Source organism: Pristiophorus japonicus, chromosome 15, assembly GCF_044704955.1.
Source record: "Pristiophorus japonicus isolate sPriJap1 chromosome 15, sPriJap1.hap1, whole genome shotgun sequence".
Lineage (NCBI taxonomy): Eukaryota > Metazoa > Chordata > Chondrichthyes > Pristiophoridae > Pristiophorus > Pristiophorus japonicus.
In genome coordinates this window covers 179746094-179766259 of record NC_091991.1, presented here as the reverse complement: position 1 = coordinate 179766259, position 20166 = coordinate 179746094, and the positions used below count along the sequence as shown (strand labels likewise).

Sequence of the window (20166 nt, the reverse complement as noted above, 5' to 3'; positions counted from 1 at the left end):
ATTTAGAATTCAGTAGAGGAGGACAAAGGGTTTAATTAGGAGGGGAAAATAGAGTATGAGAGTAGGCTTGCACGGAACATAAAAACTGACTGCAAAAGCTTTTATAGATATATGAAGAGAAAAAGACTAGTGAAGACAAATGTAGGTCCCTTGCATTCAGAATCAGGTGAATTTATAATGGGGAACAAAAAAATGGCAGACCAAGTGAACAAATACTTTGGTTCTGTCTTCACGGAGGAAGACACAAATAACCTTCCGGAAATACTAGGGGACCGAGGGTCTAGTGAGAAGGAGGAACTGAAGGAAATCCTTATTAGTCAGGAAATTGTGTTAGGGAAATTGATGGGATTGAAGGCCGATAAATCTCCAGGGCCTGATAGTCTGTATCCCAGAGTACTTAAGGAAATGGCCCTAGAAATAGTGGATGCATTGGTGGTCATTTTCCAACATTCTATCGACTCTGGATCAATTCCTATTGATTGGAGGGTAGCTAATGTAATCCCACTTTTTAAAAAAGGAGGGAGAGAGAAAACGGGGAATTATAGACCGGTTAACCTGACATCGGAAGTGGGGAAAATGTTGGAATCAATTAATAAAGATGTAATAGCAGCGCATTTGGAAAGCAGTGACAGGATCAGTCCAAGTCAGCGTGGATTTATGAAAGGGAAATCGTACTTGACAAATCTTCTCGAATTTTTTGAGGATGTAACTAGTAGGGCCCAAGTTTCCACATGTTTTGCGCCTGATTTTTAGGAGCAACTGGTGGAGAACGGACTATCCTAGAAATCGCAATTCTCCACATTTTTTTTTCTGCAGTTCTAGTCAGGTAGAACAGTTCCACTTTGGAACTGAATTTTTTCTTCAAAAGGGGGCGTGTAAAGTTTCCACAGTGAAAACGTACTCCAAACTAACTTAGAATGGAGCAAGTGAAGATTTTTGAAGAACTGAAAAAACCTTGTCTACACATTTAAAAAATCAGGCGCAGGTTACAAATTAGGCGTCGGGAACGAGGGGGGTGGGGGAGCGGGGGGGGGAGGGAAGTCATTAAATTCTATAATCAATCCTTATTTATACTTATACAAATATTATACAAATAAATCCAACCTGAATAAAAATTTATAAGCAAAGAAAAGATTAAATAAACCATCTTCCTACCTGTGTGAAAGTGCTTCAGCCAGGGAGAATGCTGCGGGGGGGGGGGGGGGGAGGAGGCAGCCGTTCGTTCCCGCGGGGGGGGGGGAGGAGGAAGCCGTTCGTTCCCGCGGGGGGGGGGGAGGAAGCCGTTCGTTCCCGCGGGGGGGGGGGGGGAGAGAGGGAAACGGCTGCCTCAACTTTCTGAAGCTTCCTGCAGCCTTCTCAGTGCTGCAAGAAGCCTCAGTGCTGATGGCAATGTGCTTTTATTTAAAAATGTTCAAAAATTAAACAGCTACAAAGAACTACAAAAATGGCCGAGTGCCAATGTTTCCTTCACACTGCGCGTGCGCGAACGCTCGAACGCGCACGCGCAGGGTTGCCGGCAGGAAAAAAACTAATTTAAATGGTACCCGCCCCCTCCCACTTACAAAACCGGCGCGAGTGGTCGGCTCCGCCCCCCTGGGCGCCGCGCCAAGCAGACATGGAGCTGCAGGGCGCTCCAGAATCGCGCGTTTTTTTTATCGTGTGGAAACTTGGGCCAGTAGAGTGGACAAGGGAGAACCAGTGGATGTGCTGCATTTGGATTTTCAGAATGCTTTTGACAAGGTCCCATACAAGAGATTCGTGTGCAAAATTGAAGCACATGGTATTGGGGGTATTGTATTGACGTGGATAGAGAACTGGTTGGCAGACAGGAAGCAAAGAGTAGGAATAAATGGGTCCTTTTCAGAATGGCAGGCAGTGACTAGTGGGGTACCGCAAGGTTCAGTGCTGGGACCCCAGCTATTTACAATATACATTAATGATTTAAATGAAGAAATTGAATGTAATATCTCCAAGTTTGCAGATGACACTAAGCTGGGTGGCAGTGTGAGCTGTGAAGAGGATGTTAAGAGGCAGGGTGACTTGGACAGGTTAGGTGAGTGGGCAAATGCATGGCAGATGCAGTATAATGTAGATAAATGTGAGGTTATCCACTTTGGTGGCAAAAACATGAAGGCAGAATATTATCTGAATGGTGACAGATTAGGAAAAGGGGAGGTGCAACGAGACCTGGGTGTCATGGTACATCAGTCATTGAAAGTTGACATGCATGTACAGCAGACGGTGAAGAAGGCAAATGGCATGTTGGCCTTCATAGCGAGAGGATTTGAGTATAGAAACATAGAAAATAGGTGCAGGAGTAGGCTATTCGGCCCTTCGAGCCTGCACCGCCATTCAATGAGTTCATGGCTGAACATGCAACTTCAGTACCCCATTCCTGCTTTCTCGCCATCCCCTTAGTAGTAAGGACTACATCTAACTCCTTTTTGAATATATTTAGTGAATTGGCCTCAATAACTTTCTGTGGTAGAGAATTCCACAGGTTCACCACTCTCTGGGTGAAGAAGTTTCTCCTCATCTCGGTCCTAAATGGCTTACCCCTTATCCTTAGACTGTGACCCCTGGTTCTGGACTTCCCCAACATTGGGAATATTCTTCCTGCATCTAACCTGTCTAAACCCGTCAGAATTTTAAACGTTTCTATGAGATCTCCTCTCATTCTTCTGAACTCCAGTGAATACAAGCCCAGTTAATCCAGTCTTTCTTGATATGTCAGTCCCACCATCCTGGGAATCAGTCTGGTGAACCTTCGCTGCACTCCCTCAATAGCAAGAATGTCCTTCCTCAAGTTAGGAGACCAAAACTGTACACAATATTCCAGGTGTGGCCTCACCAAGGCCCTGTACAACTGTAGTAACACATCCCTGCCCCTGTACTCAAATCCCCTCGCTATGAAGGCCAACATGCCATTTGCTTTCTTAACCGCCTGCTGTACCTGAATGCCAACCTTCAATGACTGATGTACCATGACACCCAGGTCTCGTTGCACCTCCCCTTTTCCTAATCTGTCACCAGGAGCAGGGAGGTCTTACTGCAGTTGTACAGGGTCGTGGTGAGGCTACACCTTGAATATTGTGTATGGTTTTGGTCTCCTAATCTGAGGAAGGACATTCTTGCTATTGAGGGAGTGCAGCGAAGGAATCACTAGACTGATTCCCGGGAAGGCAGGACTGACATATGAAGAAAGGATGGATCGACTAGGCATATATTCACTCGAATTTAGAAGAATGAGAGGGGATCTCATAGAAACATATAACATTTTGACGGGATTGGACAGATTAGATGTAGGAAGAATGTTCCCGCTGTTGGGGAAGTCCAGAACCAGGGGTCACAATCTAAGGATAAGGGCTAAGCCATTTAGGATTGAGATGAGGAGAAACCTCTTCACTCAGAGAATTGTGAACCTATGCAATTCTCTACCACAGAAAGTTGTTGTGACCAGTTCGTTAGTATTCAAAAGGGAGTTAGATGTGGCCGTTACGGCTAAAGGGATCAAGGGGTATGGAGAGAAAGCAGGAATGGGGTACTGAAGTTGCATGATCAGCCATGATCATATTGAATGGTGGTGCAGGCTCAAAGGGCCGAATGGCCTACTCCTGCATCTATTTTCTATGTTTCAATGTTTCTATCCTTTGAAATGAGTATAATAGAAGAATAGGCTTTTGGGGGAAACAATGGAATCCTTGTTTTGATCCCCTGAAATAGGTTGGGAAATGTTGTCTGTGTAGATTCCAAAAAGGGCCAGAGGGAAACCAAAAAAAATTAAAAATTGAGCTGCATAGTTAAATATATATAATAATCAAAATCACTGATTTATGGTATTCATGCAAAAATGGACATCTCGATCCAGAAAATTCACACTACGAAAAATGCAAATTGATTTATACAATCACTATGAATCTGTGGCTTCAGTAATATATTGTATGTTACATGGGATTCATATGGCCAATGACACGGAAGATCTGCTAATATTGTAGAAACTGTGGGGCCAAGTTTCGGCCTGTTTTTTTTTTTGAGCAACTGGTTGAGAATGGAGTATCTTAGAAATTGCAATTCTCGGCATTTAGTTTGCTCCAGTTCTAGTCAGTTAGAACAGTTTCAGTTTGGAACAGATTTTTTTTTTCAAAAGGGGGCGTGTCCGGCCACTTACGTCCGTTTTGAAAGTTTAGGCAGTGAAAACATACTCCAAACTAACTTAGAATGGAGTAAGTGTAGATTTTTGTATGCTCAGAAAAACCTTGTCTCCACTTTAGAAAATCAGGCGTAGGGAATGGGGGGGGGCGGAGGTTTAAAGGGAAGTTTACAAACATTAAACACTTCCGTTTTACAAATAAAGAGCCATCATCAATAATAAATGATAAATACATTAATAAATCAAACAATAAATCAATCAAAAAAAATTAATAAAAAATAAAATAAATTAAAAAATCAATAAATAAAACATTTTCTACTTACCGACTGCAGCACCGGGAGTCCTCCAACAGCGTGCTGGGACGGCCCCCCCAGTGTGTCTCTGCCAGTGTCTCTATCTCTGTCTGTCTGTGTGTGTATCTCTCACTCTCTGACTGTCAGTGTCTGTGTTTCTGACAGCGAGGGGAGGGGGGTGGGGGGGAGAGGGGGATGAGGGAGGTAGAGGGGGGTGGGGGGGAGGAGGGGTGGGGGGAGGAGGAGGAGGAGGAGGAGGAGGAGGAGGAGAGGGGGGGAGAAGAAGAAGGAGGAGGAGAGGGGGGGGAAGAAGAAGAAGGAGGAGAGGGGGGGAGAAGGAGGAGGAGGGTGGGGGAGAAGGAGAGAGGGGGAGGGCAGGAGGAGGAGGAGGAGGCGGGGAGGAGAAGGGGGGAAGGAGAGAGGGGAGGGAGGGAAGGAGAAGGGAGGAGGCAGGAAGGGAGAAGGAGGCTGAACAGGCCGGGCCCAAGACTTCGGGCTGGATTTACAGGTAGGTTCCGGGGGGGGCGGGGGTCGTCGCGGAGGCCGGGTCGCCAGGAGGGGTCGCGGAGGTCGGGTCGCCGGTGGGGGGGAAGCGGAGCTCGGGTGGGGGGGCAGGGGGGAGCGGAGGTCGGGTCGCCGGGGGAGGGGGGGGCGGGCGGGAGCGGAGGTCGGGTCGCCGGGGCGGGGGGGAGCGGAGGTCGGGTCAGGTCGGGGGGGGGTGAAGGTCGGGGCGGGGGGGGGGCGTGGAGCGGGAGTCAAGTCGGGTCCGGTCGGGAGGGAGCTGGGCGTGGGATTTGAGCCTTATCCACGCAGCCCCAGTGAGGCCATTCGGCCAGGGCGCCTGGAGCTACTGCACATGCACGCCCACTGTAGCGCGCATGTGCAGAGGCCCCGGCACTGTTTTCAGCGCAGGGACCTGGCTCCGCCCCCCCACAGCTCATGCTGCGCCGCGCCCAGCTCCAGATCTGCAGGGAGCCGGAGAATAGGTGAGTTTTTTTTAGGCGCACTTTGTGGCGCGAAAAACGGGCGTCCAGGTCCGGGCTGCGCCATTCTAGGTGCGGCCCGAAACTTGGGCCCTGTGGCTCTGAAATGTTGGGCTTGGGAGGGCAGTACCAAACTGTAAGTCGGATGGGGAGGGGTGGAATTTGGGGTAGAATCTAGTTCTGCCTGTTCTCTCTCCCTTTTTCTTAAATTGTATAATTCCAATGGGAGGAAGTGATGTCGTCAAACGGGTAAGACTGTGGGATGACACCCCACCAGAAATCCTACCAGTTCCGCCTTTATTAAAGCTATGGTAAAAATGCCTTCCTGACAGCGGCATACCTACTTTAACAATGTGGCAGTCGGGATCTAATGCTGGTTTCCTTGCGACAATCAAAAACTATTAGGAAAGTGGCAGTGGAGCATTTTTAGCACTTTAGTATTTCCAAAATTGTAAATGATGGGCATAGAAATAGAAAGAGGGTGCCCTCAGCAGTGATGCTGACATTAGTATTTTTCAAATCGCAGTGGGAAGCTGACAGTAGTGCCACCCTCTGGTGAAATTTTATTAAAATGTAATACAGTGTTATAATTGATAATTCCACCAAATTTTTCTTTCCTCTCTTGAAGCTGGGATCACATGCTGGGATACAGCTCTATATCATATACAGTAATGGCTAGGGAGAAAATGGTATATTGTAATAATTTGTTCACTTTACTGAGATCGATGCATCGGTTACATCATAATTTACCAACATTTTCACTTAGATAGAAAGGTGACATTTCTGTCTTTACTAATTCTAAAGTTAGCAATGATGATAATTTCACCTGTGCCAGATTCACAAATGGCAGCAATATAGATTCATACAAATATATCCTCTGGATGTGACAACACAGATACTGAATCAAACTTATCAAGCACTTTTCATTTAGATTCTAAAGTTCCTTCTTTGTTGATCATTTCAGAATTAGACGGATTTTCATGTCTCCAAGCAAAAATCTAGAAATAGAAGAAAAAATATAATTTATTGGTTTTAGCTTTTTCGTTCTTTTATTGTGACATTTTAATATTATCACATTAAAACAATCATTTATGCTGCTATGTTGTCCAAACCATTTCATACAGTAGTGTTTAAAAAACACAAATTGAGTATTCTGTTAAATATTTCTTTATGCAATGTTTACAGCCTCTGATCTTTAGAAGAATAGTTAAGAGGTTGGATTCTGACATTGTTGTGATGCAAAACCTTTTATTCCATTGCCTTTCCATTCTTTTTATAATCAGTCTTATGGATGCTTACCACAATAGGCTAGGGTGAATATGACATTGTAAAAAACACATTCCTTCGGGTATCTTTAGATCTTGGAAGTCTTGAAGAAGGCATACAATATTACATTTGTCATCATAAATTAAATTTAATTGAACTAAGTCCCTATGTTGCTGCATCTGAGAGTCACTGACTACATCCTCAATGTGTTGATGACAATCCGTGCATGTTGGAGTCCATTTCAAGCATTCTGTTGCCCAGCATATTCTGCATCTCAGAAGCAATCAACCTCTGTTCTATGATTCAGAAGTGCAGCATCAACATTCCTTCTTTCACTGCACCTGTCGCCATTAGTCTTTTGGACCTAATCAGCAGCAGCACCGAGAAGGCAGCAGTTAAGAACAGCGGAAGACCAAAGCAGCTTGGAATTAAGCGGCGGCAGCACCGAGAAGGCAGCAGATAAAAACAACGGGAGACTAAGGCAGTGCGGATCTAAGCGGCGGCAGCACCTCCAACAATTTCAACAGCAACAAAAAATTAGTGACTTCACAGGACAGCAGGTTGGTGATTAGTTGGTGAGTATTAATGTTTTTTTTCTCTCTAACCTAGGACAGTGGTTTAAACTGCGAGCAGTAAACTATAACGTATTTATTAAATTTATAACTTAACTAGTTAAACTACTTAATATAACTATAAAGAGTCATTGAATAAAGACTTTAAATAAATAAATAAATAAATAAATAAATAAAATAAGGTTAGACCAAGACATGGCAGAGCAGGTTGTGTGTCTGGACTGCAGTATGTGGGAGACTGTCCCAGGCGAACTCGTCTGCAGGAGACGTCTCTGTCTCGAATCTCTCCAGCTCAGAGTCAGTGAGCTGGAGTATGAGTTGGAGACACTCCGACACATAAGGGAGGGGGAGGAGTATCTGGGCAGTTTGCTCTAGACTTCAGTCACACCTTGTGGAAAGGTGCAGGATCATAATGGCATTCGTATGATCAAGGTCCTCGTGGAAAGGATAAATAGGGCAGTCACAAGTAACTGTAAATGGGGGGAGGACTCGGGGGGGGGGGGGGGGGGAAATTGCAGTACAAAGAGTAGTTCAAAAACAAATGAAAGGGACGAGAGTAGAGTAGCAGTCAAAATTCGGGATCTGGAATATTAGGTCCTTCATTGAAACGCCTGTGAACTCATTCCTTTTTGGCGTGGAAGCAAGTCATCCTCATTTCGAGGGACTGCCTATGATGATGATGAGTCAGAAATTGTGCTTTAGGCACTACAGGTAAAGGGAAAACTAAAAGATATACAGCAATTAAACCAGGAGAGAAAACTAAGTAACATGTGAGTAAAACATCAGAGCTGAAGGACAGGCTAGGATCTGTGGCCCACATAAGCATTCTTTATACAAACACACGGAGTTCAGTTTTGGTCTCCTAATCTGAGGAAGGACATTCTTGCTATTGAGGGAGTGCAGCGAAGGTTCACCAGACTAATTCCAGGGATGGCTGGACTGTCATGAGGAGAGACTGGATCAACTGGGCCTTTATTCACTGGAGTTTAGAAGGATGAGAGGGGATCTCATAGAAACGTATAAGATTCTGACGGGACTGGACAGGTTAGATGCGGGAAGAATGTTCCGATATTGGGGAAGTCCAGAACCAGGGGACATAGTCTTAGGGTAAGTGGTAGGCCATTTAGGACTGAGATGAGGAGAAACTTCTTCATTCAGAGAGTTGTTAACCTGTGGAATTCCTTGCCGCAGAGAGTTGTTGATGCCAGTTCATTGGATATATTCAAGAGGGATTTAGATATGGGCCTTACGGCTAAGGGGATCAAGGGTATGGAGAGAAAGCAGGAAAGGGGTACTGAGGGAATGATCAGCCATGATCTTATTGAATGGCGGTGAAGGGCCGAATGGCCTACTCCTGCACCTATTTTCTATGTTTCTATAAGGAATAAATTGACATGGTAGCCATTACTGAGACATGGCTGCAAGACAATCAGGACTGGGAACTAAATATACTGAGTTATAAGGTGTACAGTAGGGGAAATGGCAGAGGGGGAGGAGTAGCCTAAGTGATTAAGGATTAAACCACTTTAATGATGAGAGGATTTAAAGAGAGGTAAGCAGCTAGTGGAGGCTTTATGGATTGAATTAAGAAATAAGAAAGGATCTAAGACTGTAGTGGGTAGCAGCTCTGAAGTGCTAGATTGTATAAATGCAGAGATGAGACAAACATGTAGCAAAGGCAGAGTGGTTTTAATGGAAGATTTTAACTTTTATATCGATTGGGAAAAGCAGGGTACTACCTGTCAGAAAGGTAGTGAATTTCTTGTGTGTGTCCAGGATTTCTACAACAATATGTCCTCGTGACATCAAGGGGCAAGCCATATTAGATTGAGTAATGAGCCAGACTTAGTTAACAACCTAAATGTGCGTAAATATTTATCCAATAGTGATCATAACATGAGTTATGAGTTCAACATAGCGTTTGAAAGGGAGCAACACGAAACAGCTACTAAGATTCTAGATTTAGATAAGGCCGACTTCAATAGGATGAGGCAGAGACTGGGTAAACTGGGCAAATCTGTTAATGGGTAAAATGTCAGAAGATCACTGGGAGATGTTTAAAAAAGAATTTAATGTGATACAGAAGCAGTTTATACCCCTGAGGGGCAAGAGCTACACTTGCCAAAAAAAACAGCCACAAACTAAAGAGGGAAGGGACAACATAAAACTAAAGGAAAAGACATACAAAAATGCAAAAAATAGCACATATCATGGCGAATGGGAAAGATACAGAGAATAGCACTGGGTCACAAAAATGATAATAAGAGCTACAAAAAAGGAGTATGAAAAGAAACTTGCAAGGAATATCAAAATCAATATGAAGAATTTTTACAGTTACATTAGGAAAAAGAGAGTGGTCAGGAGAAATGTTGGCCCCTTAAAAACTGAAAGTGATATTATCAATGACAATGGGGAAATGGTGGACATGTTGAATAATTACTTTGCATCAGTATTTACAGTAGAAGAAGAGGATAGCATGCTGGAAATCCCAAAGAAACTAATATTGAATCGGGAACAGAGACTCAATAAAATTAATGTAATTAAATTGACCTTAATGAAGAAAAGAATGGCACTAAAGGGTGACAAACCTCCAGGGCCTGATGGTCCCCATTCCAAGGTTTTAAAGGAAGGAGCCGAGCACATTGAACATAAGAACATAACAAATAGGAGCAGGAGTAGGACATTTGGCCTCTCGAGCCTGCTCCGTGATTCAATAAGATCATGGCTGATCTGATCATGGGCTCAGCTTCTCTATCCTGCCCATTCCCCATAACCCTTGACTCTTTTATCACTCAAAAATCTGTCTATCTCCACCTTAAATATATTCAATGACCCAGCCTCCACAGCTCTCTGGAGTAGAGAATTCCAAAAATTCACGACCCTCTGGGAGAAGAAATTCCTCCTCATTTCCGTTTTAAACAGGCGATTCCTTATTCTGAAACTATGCCCCCTAGTTCTAGACTTCCCCACGAGGGGAAACATCCTCTCTACCCTGTCAAGCCTCCTCAGAATCTTATACATTTCAATAAGACCACCTCTCATTCTTCTAAACGCCAATGAGTATAGGACCAACCTGCTCAACCTTTCTTCATAAGACAACCCCTTTATCTCAGAAATCAACCCAGTGAACCTTCTCTGAACAGCCTCCAATGCAAGTATATCCCTCCTTAAATGAGGAGACCAAAACTGTACGCAGTACTCCAGGTGTGGTCTCACCAATGCCCTGTACAGTTGTAGCAGGATTTCCCTACTTTTATGCTCTATCCCCCTTGCAATAAAGGCTAACATTCCATTTGCCTTCCTAATTACTTGCTGTACCTTCATGCTAGCTTTTTGTGCTTCATGTACAAGGATCCCCAGATCCCTCTGTATCTCAGCATTTTGTAATCTCTCCCCATTTAAATAATAATTTGCTTTTTTATTTTTCCTACCAAAGTGGATCACCTCACATTTTACCACATTGCTCACTCACTTAACCTATCGACATCCCTTTGCAGATTCTTTGCGACCTTCTCACAACTTGCTTGCCCATCTATTTTTGTATCATCAGCAAATTTGGCTAAATTACACTCGGTCCCTTCATCCAAGTCATTAATATAGATTGTAAATAGTTGAGGCCCCAGCACTGATCCCTGTGGCACCCCACTAGTTACAGTTTTCCAACCTGAAAATGACCTTGCGTCAATATTTGCAATTGCAGAGGCCCTAACTATAATCTTCCAAAGTTCTCCAGATTCAGGAACTGTTCCTTTAGATTGAAAAATTGTGCATGCCACTCCGCTTTTTAAGAATAGCGAGAGAGAGAAACCAGGGAATTATAGACCAGTTAGCCTCACATCTGTTGTCGGGAAACTGCTAGAGTCTAAAATTAAGGATATGGTAACTGAACAGATGAACAGAGAGAGCCAGCATGGTATTTGTGAAAGGTAGGTCATCTCTGACAAACCTGATTGTTTTTTGAAGAGGTGACTAAAGTAGTGGACAGAGGAATGTCTATGGATGTTATTTATATGGACTTTCAGAAGGCATTTGATACAGTTCCACATAAGAGATTGTTGTCTAAGTTAGAAGCCCACGGAATTGAGTTCAAATTATTGACCTGGTTAGGAAATTGACTGAGCGGCAGGAGACAGAGAGTAGAGATAATGGATAGGTACTCAAATTGGCAGGATGTGACTAGTGGTGTCCTGCAAGGATTGTGTTGGGGTCTCAACGATTCACAATATTTATTAATGACTTAGATGATGGAATAGAAAGTCATGTATTGAAATTTGCCAATAACACAAAGCTAGACGGCATTATAGGCAGTGTAGATGAAAGCATAAAATTACAAAGGAATATTGATAGATTAAGTGACTGAGCAAAACTCTGGCAAATGGATTTCAATGTAAGCAAACGTGAGGTCATCCACTTTGAATCTAAAAAGAATAGAACAGGTTACTTTCTAAATGGTCTTCTCCTTCTTAGGCAGTCCCCTGGAGTTGAGGATGTCTTGTTTACACGTTAAAATGAGTTCTAAGGTGAGACCAATGAGGGACCTATAGTCTGTCACAGGTGAGGCAGACGGTGGTTGGAGGGATGGGTGGATGAGATGTTTGATTTGTCGTTTGCTCCTTCCGCTTTTTGTACTTGGCTTCTGCGTGCTCCCAGCGAAGAGATTCGAAGTGTTCGGTGCCTTCTAGGATGCTTCTCCTCCACTTTGAGCGGTCTTGGTGGAGATGTTGCATTTTTTCTGCCCCCTGGGGCTTGCCTGCCATGATGTAGCTCGGAGTAGAGTGCTTGTTTCGGGAGTCTAACATCGGGCATGTGGACAATGTGGGCCGCCCACCGGAGCTGGCCAATTAATTTGCAGGATTTTGCGGAGGTACTTCTCCAGTGCATTGAGGTGCCTGCTGTACATAGTCCATGTCTCTGAAGCATATAGGAGGGTGGGTATCACTACTGCTATGTACACCATGAGCTTGGTGCCGGGTTTGAGATCCTGGTCTTCAAACACTCTTTTCCTTGGGCGGCCGAAGGCTGCACTGGCACACTGAAGGCAGTGTCTGCCCTTACTGATAGTAGGTTCCCAAGGTACATTGTCCAAGGTCTCATCGCGGATCTTGATAACCGGGGAGCAATACTGTGTGGCGGGGGCAGGTTGGTTGAGGACCTTTGTCTGACTGATGTTTAATATGAGGCCCAGACCCTTGTATGCTTCAGTGCAGGTATCAATGATGGTTTGGAGTTCGGACTCCAAGTGTGCACAAACGCAAGCATCATCTGCATATTGTAATTCAATGACAGAGGTTGGAGCAACCCTGGATCTGGACTGGAGGTATCGGAGGTTGAACAATTTCCTGCTTGTCCTGTCATTTAACTCTACTCCAGCAGGGAGCTTGTTAAGGGTGAGATGAAGCATTGCAGTGAGGAAGATTGAGAAGAGCATTGATGCAATGACATAGCCTTGCTTGACCACGATCTGCACTTGTATTGGGTCTGTGATGGATCCGTTGGTAAGAATCACGGCTTGCATCCAAGAAAAATGCAGGGAGCAGCATCAACCTCTGTACATGGCTTTCTTTGACCTTACGCAGGCCTTCGACTTTGTCAACCACGAGGGATTATGGAGTGTCCTTCTCAAATTCGGCTGTCCTCAAAAATTTGTCACAATCCTCCACCTGCTTCACGATTACATACAAGCCATGATTCTTTCTAAATGGTAAAAAGCTAAAAACAGTGGATGTCCAAAGATACTTGGGGGTTCAGTTACATAGATTATTAAAATGTCATGAACAGGTACAGAAAATAATCAAAAAGGCTAATGGAATGCTGGCCTTTTTATCTAGAGGACTAAAGTACAAGGGGGTAAGCTGCAGCTGTACAAAGCCCTGGTTAGACCACACCTGGAGTACTGTGAGCAGTTCTGGGCATCACACCTTAGGAAGGATATATTGGAGGGAGTGCAGTTTAGATTTACCAGAATGATACCCTGACTTTAAGGCGAGGAGGGATTACACAAATTAGGGTTGTTTTCCTGCAATTTAGAAGGTTAAGAGGGGATCTGATCAAAGTTTTCAGGATATTAAGGGGAACTGATAGGGTAGATAAAGAGAATCTTTTTCCACTGGTTGGGATTCTAGGACTAGTAGGCATAGTCTAAAAATCAAGCCATAATTTTCAGGAGTGAAATTAAGAAACACTTCTACACACAAAGGGTAGTAGAAGTTTGGAACTCTATTTTGCAAATGGCAATTGATGTTAGATCAATTGTTAATTTTCAATCAAAGATTGATAGTTTTTAGTTCACCAACGGTATTAAGGGATATGGGCCAAAGGCAAGTATACAGTTAGATCGCAGATCAGCCATGATCTCATTGAATGGCGGATCAGGCTCAAAGGGCTGACTGGCTTACCCCTGTTCCTATGTTCTCCAGTGTATTTCCTGGTGAATTTGTCCTGAAGTTTGTAAATTTTAAGCTCTTTCAGCCTCTTTCAAACTTCCTAGGCCCAGAGGCTGCATCCAGATTGATGCAAAAATGCTGCTCCTTATTGGTCTAAATGCACAAACCAGAAAGCAGCTTTTCTAAGTTTAAACAACTCAAGGAAGTTTTTGTTGTACACAAGAGTGCAAACAGAAGAAGGGAATTGTGGACTGTGTTGAAGGAGATCATAGGATGGATTCAGCCCAGGGGTCACATCGTGCGTGCATAATGCCAAGTCAGAGCCAGAACTTTATTTGGAGCTCATTAATGAATTTTTTTCTAATCCTCTAATCCATATCTTTTTGAATGTAGGGTGCACAAAAATGCATACAAGCTTCTAAATGTCACCATACCAATGAATTATACATGAATATTTAGCCATATTGACAATATTTTCATATTGATTGGAGCCTTTCAGTAAATAGTAAATAATCACCACCAAAATCCTTTCTCTTTTCAATTGTTTACGTTTTCAATTCAGTTGTGCTCTACCCGTTATATAGCCACCATAAAATCCACCTGCTATTCTTCAGACAATCTGTTTAGATCCATGGAATGCTATTAATTTCCCTTACAAAAGTCACCTAACCATGTAGCCTGTTAATGAGAGAGACCAAGTGGGACTGCCACTTCTTTCAAAGAGCAGGGAGGAACTTTGATAGTCAAGTCATGGTGCTACACTATTGCAGCTCCTCAAGTTTGCATAAGAGTGGCAGAGGCCACCCTCTTAACTGGGGAGTAGAGCACCATATGAGGAGAACTATAAAGAGTGAAAATAAGTTTAAAAGATAGTCAAGCTTTGTGTTTCATCATATTTGCTCTAATATTCCTGAAGGCCAATATAATTGAACTCACTTTGAATTGTGGACTTCGCACTTTGTGTGCAAAGTAACTTGAATAGGCTGCAATACTGTGCTTCGAAGGATAGGCAGAGATTGTGCGAATAGGTAGTTTACCAACGTGGGATATATCAGTCCTCCCCAACCATCCCATTCTTGTTTAAATATTAGCCAACAGGAAGCATTCCTTTTTTTCCTTTGTGTATATGTTTGCACGTAGTACTTATTGGTGATACTGCCTCATACTCTTTTTGTGTTAAGTAAGATGGACTTAATAAATTGTGTTACCTGATTAAAATTCCTACTACCATTACTCCAATCATTGGTCCCACCCAGTAGACCCAATGATAGTCCCAGTAGTTGGCCACCACTGCTGGTCCAAAAGCTCGGGCAGGATTCATACATGGCCCAGACAAACCACCACTGAAAATAACAAACAATAAGGGTCATATTATTTGCTGTGATACAAATCTTATTTTCAATCATTATTAATCCTGGTCTCAATTTTATATTAGCACAAATGCTTTACATCCAAAGACTAGCTTGATAGAATACACCATGTATTTTTATTAATTACTGCAACTAACATATTTATAAAATATTATTAATGAAAGATTCATATTCAGAGTAAATCCCCATCTGAAATTACTAATTGCAAAATGTTTAACTTCTGACCAGTAATTAAAATGACTAAAGTCTTTAAAATTGATAGTTTCAAGTTTTTTCCATCACTCTTACTGGGTGGTTCCCTGGCAAACACATGAATTCAACCTTATAATTTGTCCATTCTGATGCTGTCCAGTGAAGCAGCTTAATGAATAAAAAGAAAGCAGTATATGTTTGAAAATGGCATTACCTTTATAAATCTGCAGTAAAGTTGCAATATATATTTTCCTCTGATAGATGGATCGGAGGTAAGGAATTATATTATTGCTGTTTCAAAATTCCTAGAGTCAATATTAACATATTAATGTTTTCACACTGGCAATCTATCCTTTAATTTATTTTTGTTCTGGGCTGCAATCGGCTGAAATCTGGGGAGAATCACCACCAGAAGTAGCTTGACCATTATTTTCCTCCATCAGGATCAATTAAGTATCCAGAATAGATTCTTAGCAGTATCTCCACTTTTCAGTGAGAGTCTGCCACTACAGGGGAGGGAACTGTTGTGGTGCTGAAATGGGCAGGGCCAATTTTAAAGATGGCAGAAGCACCCTATATGTGCCTGCTCAAAATTTTTAATTTGCTGTGAATGTCCTCAGGAACAAAGGGGTTCGGAGTGGGAGAGGTGGCCAAAACTTCTATCTTGCAGCCAAACAACTCATCCTGTTCCCAGAAAAATTGTTAATTATGGGTCCTAGCACTTTAAATAATGATCCATTAACTGTTAAATCAAACTTTTTTGTACAATTGCACACACATCTGATTTTATGTAATAACCTGTATCAAACTGATCTGAACAGAATTTCTAAATTGTGATATGACTTTGACCTTCAGTTGGCAATTAAACATTTCAAATGCAGGCTTAAAATTAGTAGAGATAGTGAGCGTGCTGGTTGGTTAAGTCATTCCAAAATGAATAGTGTACAAGAAATCATTAACAGTTCCTTAGTAAATGCTGCTGGTCTTCTGATCTCCAAAAACGTTTGTCATTTAGATGAATTTAAGGAGGGAAAGATGTGACTTTTGATTAGTAACACTTTAACATTTTTGAATAATTTGCAATTTTACAGTGCCACCCATCTTGGAGATGCAGCTGGAGTGGCTCAAGTAATTAAATCATAACACCACTTACCTTGAAGGCCAAGCTTGGAGAACTCAATCAGAAGTAAGTAAAATGAATAAGTAAATTTAATTATGACAGACAGGTGCTATGCAAATAGCATGACAGGTGGAAGCAATCAAGTGTTACTTGAGAGGAAGTGTATGCATATGTAAAACTTTCATCATCATAGGCAGTCCCTCGAAATCAAGGAAGACTTGCTTCCACTCTAAAAGTGAGTTCTCAGGTGACTGTACAGTCCAATACGGAAATTACAGTCTCTAACAGGTGGAGCAGACAATGGTTGAAGGAAAGGGTGGATGGGGAGCCTGGTTTGCCACACGCTCCTTCCGCTGTTTGCGCTTGATTTCTGCTTGCTTTTGACGCCGAGACTCGAGGTGCTCAGCGCCCTCCCGGATGCTCTTCCTCCACTTTGGGTGGTCTTTGGCCAGGGATTCCCAGGTGCCGGTGGGGATGTTACACTTTATCAAGGAAGCTTTGAGGGTGTCCTTAAAGCGTTTCCTCTGCCCACCTGGGGCTTGCTTGCTGTGTAGGAGTTCCAAGTAGAGCACTTGCTTAGGGGGTCTTGTGTCAGGCATGCGGATGATGTGGCCCGCCCAACGGAGTTCACTGGTCCATACCCCACATCCATCAGCTTCACGATTGTAAGGCTCTCTAGGGCGCTCCACTGACCATCCACACCCATGGCCATCCGAGACCATCCGAGGCTTCAATGTCCTGAGCTAGGGAAAGGGAAATTAGCACACGTTCTAACTTCTGCTTGCTGTACATTGAGAACTGTTGGTAAGTGCATACATGGATATCAAAGAACTGGCAATTCAGCGTCCCATTGGCCCACTCAGCTTCCCTTCGGCCCACCTGAAATCGGCAACTCGGCATCCCTTCGGCCCGCTTGGAACTCATGGTGCGGGTAATGGCGGTGGCCTTCCTGTCCTCTCCAGCGAATGTAAAACTTTAACATATTACTCGCAGATCTCTCAAGGCATTCCTCACGGTGAGTCGAAGGATACATTGTATTATAACAATAGATATGTTGTTGACAATGCCTTGTGAAAACTGTGAAAATGTTACAGGAAATAAATGTGCACTGTAAGCAGATGCTTTAATCTATTTTGGTGGATCTCATGTGGCATTGCTTGTGGTAACATGGATATTTTCCTGGGGTCTAGGAATAATGGAGTTAGTTCCATGATAAGAGAATACTGAGAAAAGGCTCTGGGAGCAAGATGAAAGTCTTGGGGAGGTGAGCTATGGGGTTTCTATTTCCGAGATAGAGCAATGCTGCGAGCACTGGGAAGGTTCTGGGATCTGGGGTGGCTGGAAGGAGACCGTGTGGTCTAGAAACAATGGCGGCAGATCTGTGATCCGAGAACACTGGGAGAATGATCTGGGAATGCGAGGAACTGGTGGGAGGGAGATTCTGGGAGAACTGGTGACAGGGGCATGAGGGCATTGGGAGGGACATGGTCTGGAATTTTTGAGGGAGAGGAGACCATGTATTGATTGGGGAAGGACACGTACTGGTGTGGGGAGAACACTGACTTGCAACATGGTAATGGGAGGAGTGGGGGACCTGGTGATTGGAAAGAGGCTTTGGGCATGTTGAGAAATGTTTAGCTGCTTTCATTGCTCTGGATTTATATATCCTCTACTTCTTCAGTTCTGATTTGCTGCAATTTTACTTTACAACAATCAACAAAGTGTGATGGAAATGTGTGACAAGGAAAGTGTTACAGGAAATAAGTGTCACATTTCCAGGAAGTGTGAAGGAAGGATCTGGAATATTAGGTCCTTCATTGAAACACCTGTGAACTCATCCCTTTTCGACGTGGAAGCAAGTCATCCTCGTTTCAAGGGACTGCCTATGATGAAGTATGCACAAAATGTTAAAGTATCACCAGTGGAACACCTGTTGTTTTGCACATAGTAAATTGGAAAATATGGCCTATCTGACTTGTCCTTGTGTTGACATTTTTCTCTCAGTCTCTCCTCTCTCGTTTCCTTCTGTCTCTTCCCCTTCTAGTTATCTTTCCTAGCATTTCGACTGATTTGTGGAGAAAAGATAATATAGCATCACATAGTGGTGTTACAGGAAGCCATGATGAGTCATAAAATTAACATTGGAAATCCAGTAAGATAGTCACTTCCTGGCATTACAGATACAAAAAAAACACATTATCAGTGAGAATGATCATTTAAAATCTCTACCTACCCATTGTGCAAATTATAAAGTGCAAAGAACATCTTAATACTATGTACAGCAGCTCGAATGTTGTTATTTCAGTCCAGTTTCTAATCCATACCTAATCCTTAGTTGATCACATACAATTTATTTTCTTGAAGTTTCAATAAAAAACAGGAACTTGCATTTATATATCACCTTTTTGCTTATCTTTCCCCAGCATTTAGACTGATTTGTGGAGTGAAGTTAATACAGCATCACATAGTGGTGTTACGGGGAGCCATGACATGAAATCCAATTAGAACGTCATCTCCTGGCAGTACAGGGAAATGTAACAGGTAAATGTAACAGGCAAGTATGGACATTTTAATATGGGAATTCAAATGGGTAATTTTATATTGCAGTTTTCAACAAACTCTGTTACTCTGTCCAGAATTTTAATATATAGATTTAGATAGATAAATGTAGATACATATAGATAGATTAATAAGTCTATATGGCCACTCTTACCCAGCCAAGATATCCACTGTAACAGTAAAGCCAACGCAGAATGGTGCCAAAGGAGTTGTGCTTTTCTGATTAATAGCTCCCATGCAGACTGCTAATACAAGAAAGGTTGTTATGATTATCTCACAGATAATAGCTCTTGCAACATGTTCGACTTTTTGAATAGCTGTGAATGCTGCTCCAGTTGCATTGAAAAAGTTTCCATCTTGTGTAACAACCTTAAAACAAAACAAAACTTTTTAACAATCATCTTTGGTGGTTATGAAACAGTTAAGCTTTTTTTGTCTAGTTAGAGTACTTTGTACTGTTCTAAACTTTTTTGGGGCTTTTTTAATAATTGATAGTTGTGCAATCATAAATGAGTGAAAAAGCTGTAACATTTGACTATTCCCAGAACTTCCAATTGTATTAACTGTTCATTGGATTGGAAATGTTTGACGGAGTAATCTTTTAGGCAAAGAGGAGAAGACCATTGCTTCATTTTGCCTATCCTTCCACACCTCCCATCTAGTACCTTACTTCATTTTAATAGCTCTGTATCCCCTTTCCTAACAGGAATGCATCCATTATTTTTAAAACTCTGCTTTGGTTTTCTGTTCCACCATCTCTGCTGGTAATCTGTTATCTCTGGAAAAACATCACAACATATGTGAATAAACATATCAAAAGAAAGGCTAAAATGCATGAATGATATTGCAACAGGCAACATAATCCCAATGGCACCTTCCTATTCCATAATATTTTGAATTCTTATTTAATATTTAACGTATTTCTATATAAAACGAAATCTAAAATTTATGTTCAGTATTTATCCCAGTCACATGGATGGCTGAAGAACCCCTTGCATTCCATCTTCATTTTATTCTAATGATTTGAAATACCTCTTGTATCCAAACTCTCCATGAGATCTGCCCTTTCATTAGCTGTTTTTATCTTCAGCATTAAAAGGCTATTGAAAGTTATGAGAAATAAAGTGGGTTATAAAGTCTGTGACTTTCGAGACAGTTTGATGGTGGAAATGTTTCGCTCTGGTCCTGTAAAACAGGGAAATATAGAATAATACAAAAGCAAAATACTACAGATGGTAGAAATCTGAAATAAATACAGAAAATGCTGGAAATACTCAG

General features: G+C 42.5%; 1 protein-coding gene across 1 annotated transcript in view; it reads right to left on the bottom strand.

The window, feature by feature from the left end:
* Positions 1-6381: 6381 nt before the first annotated feature.
* Positions 6382-20166, bottom strand: part of aqp8a.1 (aquaporin 8a, tandem duplicate 1) — a 29407-nt gene continuing 15622 nt past the window's right edge. Inside the window, exons 4-6 of the mRNA XM_070856652.1 lie at positions 19043-19257; positions 14856-14990; positions 6382-6424 (exon numbers count right to left, since the gene is read on the bottom strand). Coding sequence (XP_070712753.1) covers positions 6382-6424; positions 14856-14990; positions 19043-19257 — 393 coding nt within the window. The remainder of the gene's footprint in view (positions 6425-14855; positions 14991-19042; positions 19258-20166) is intronic.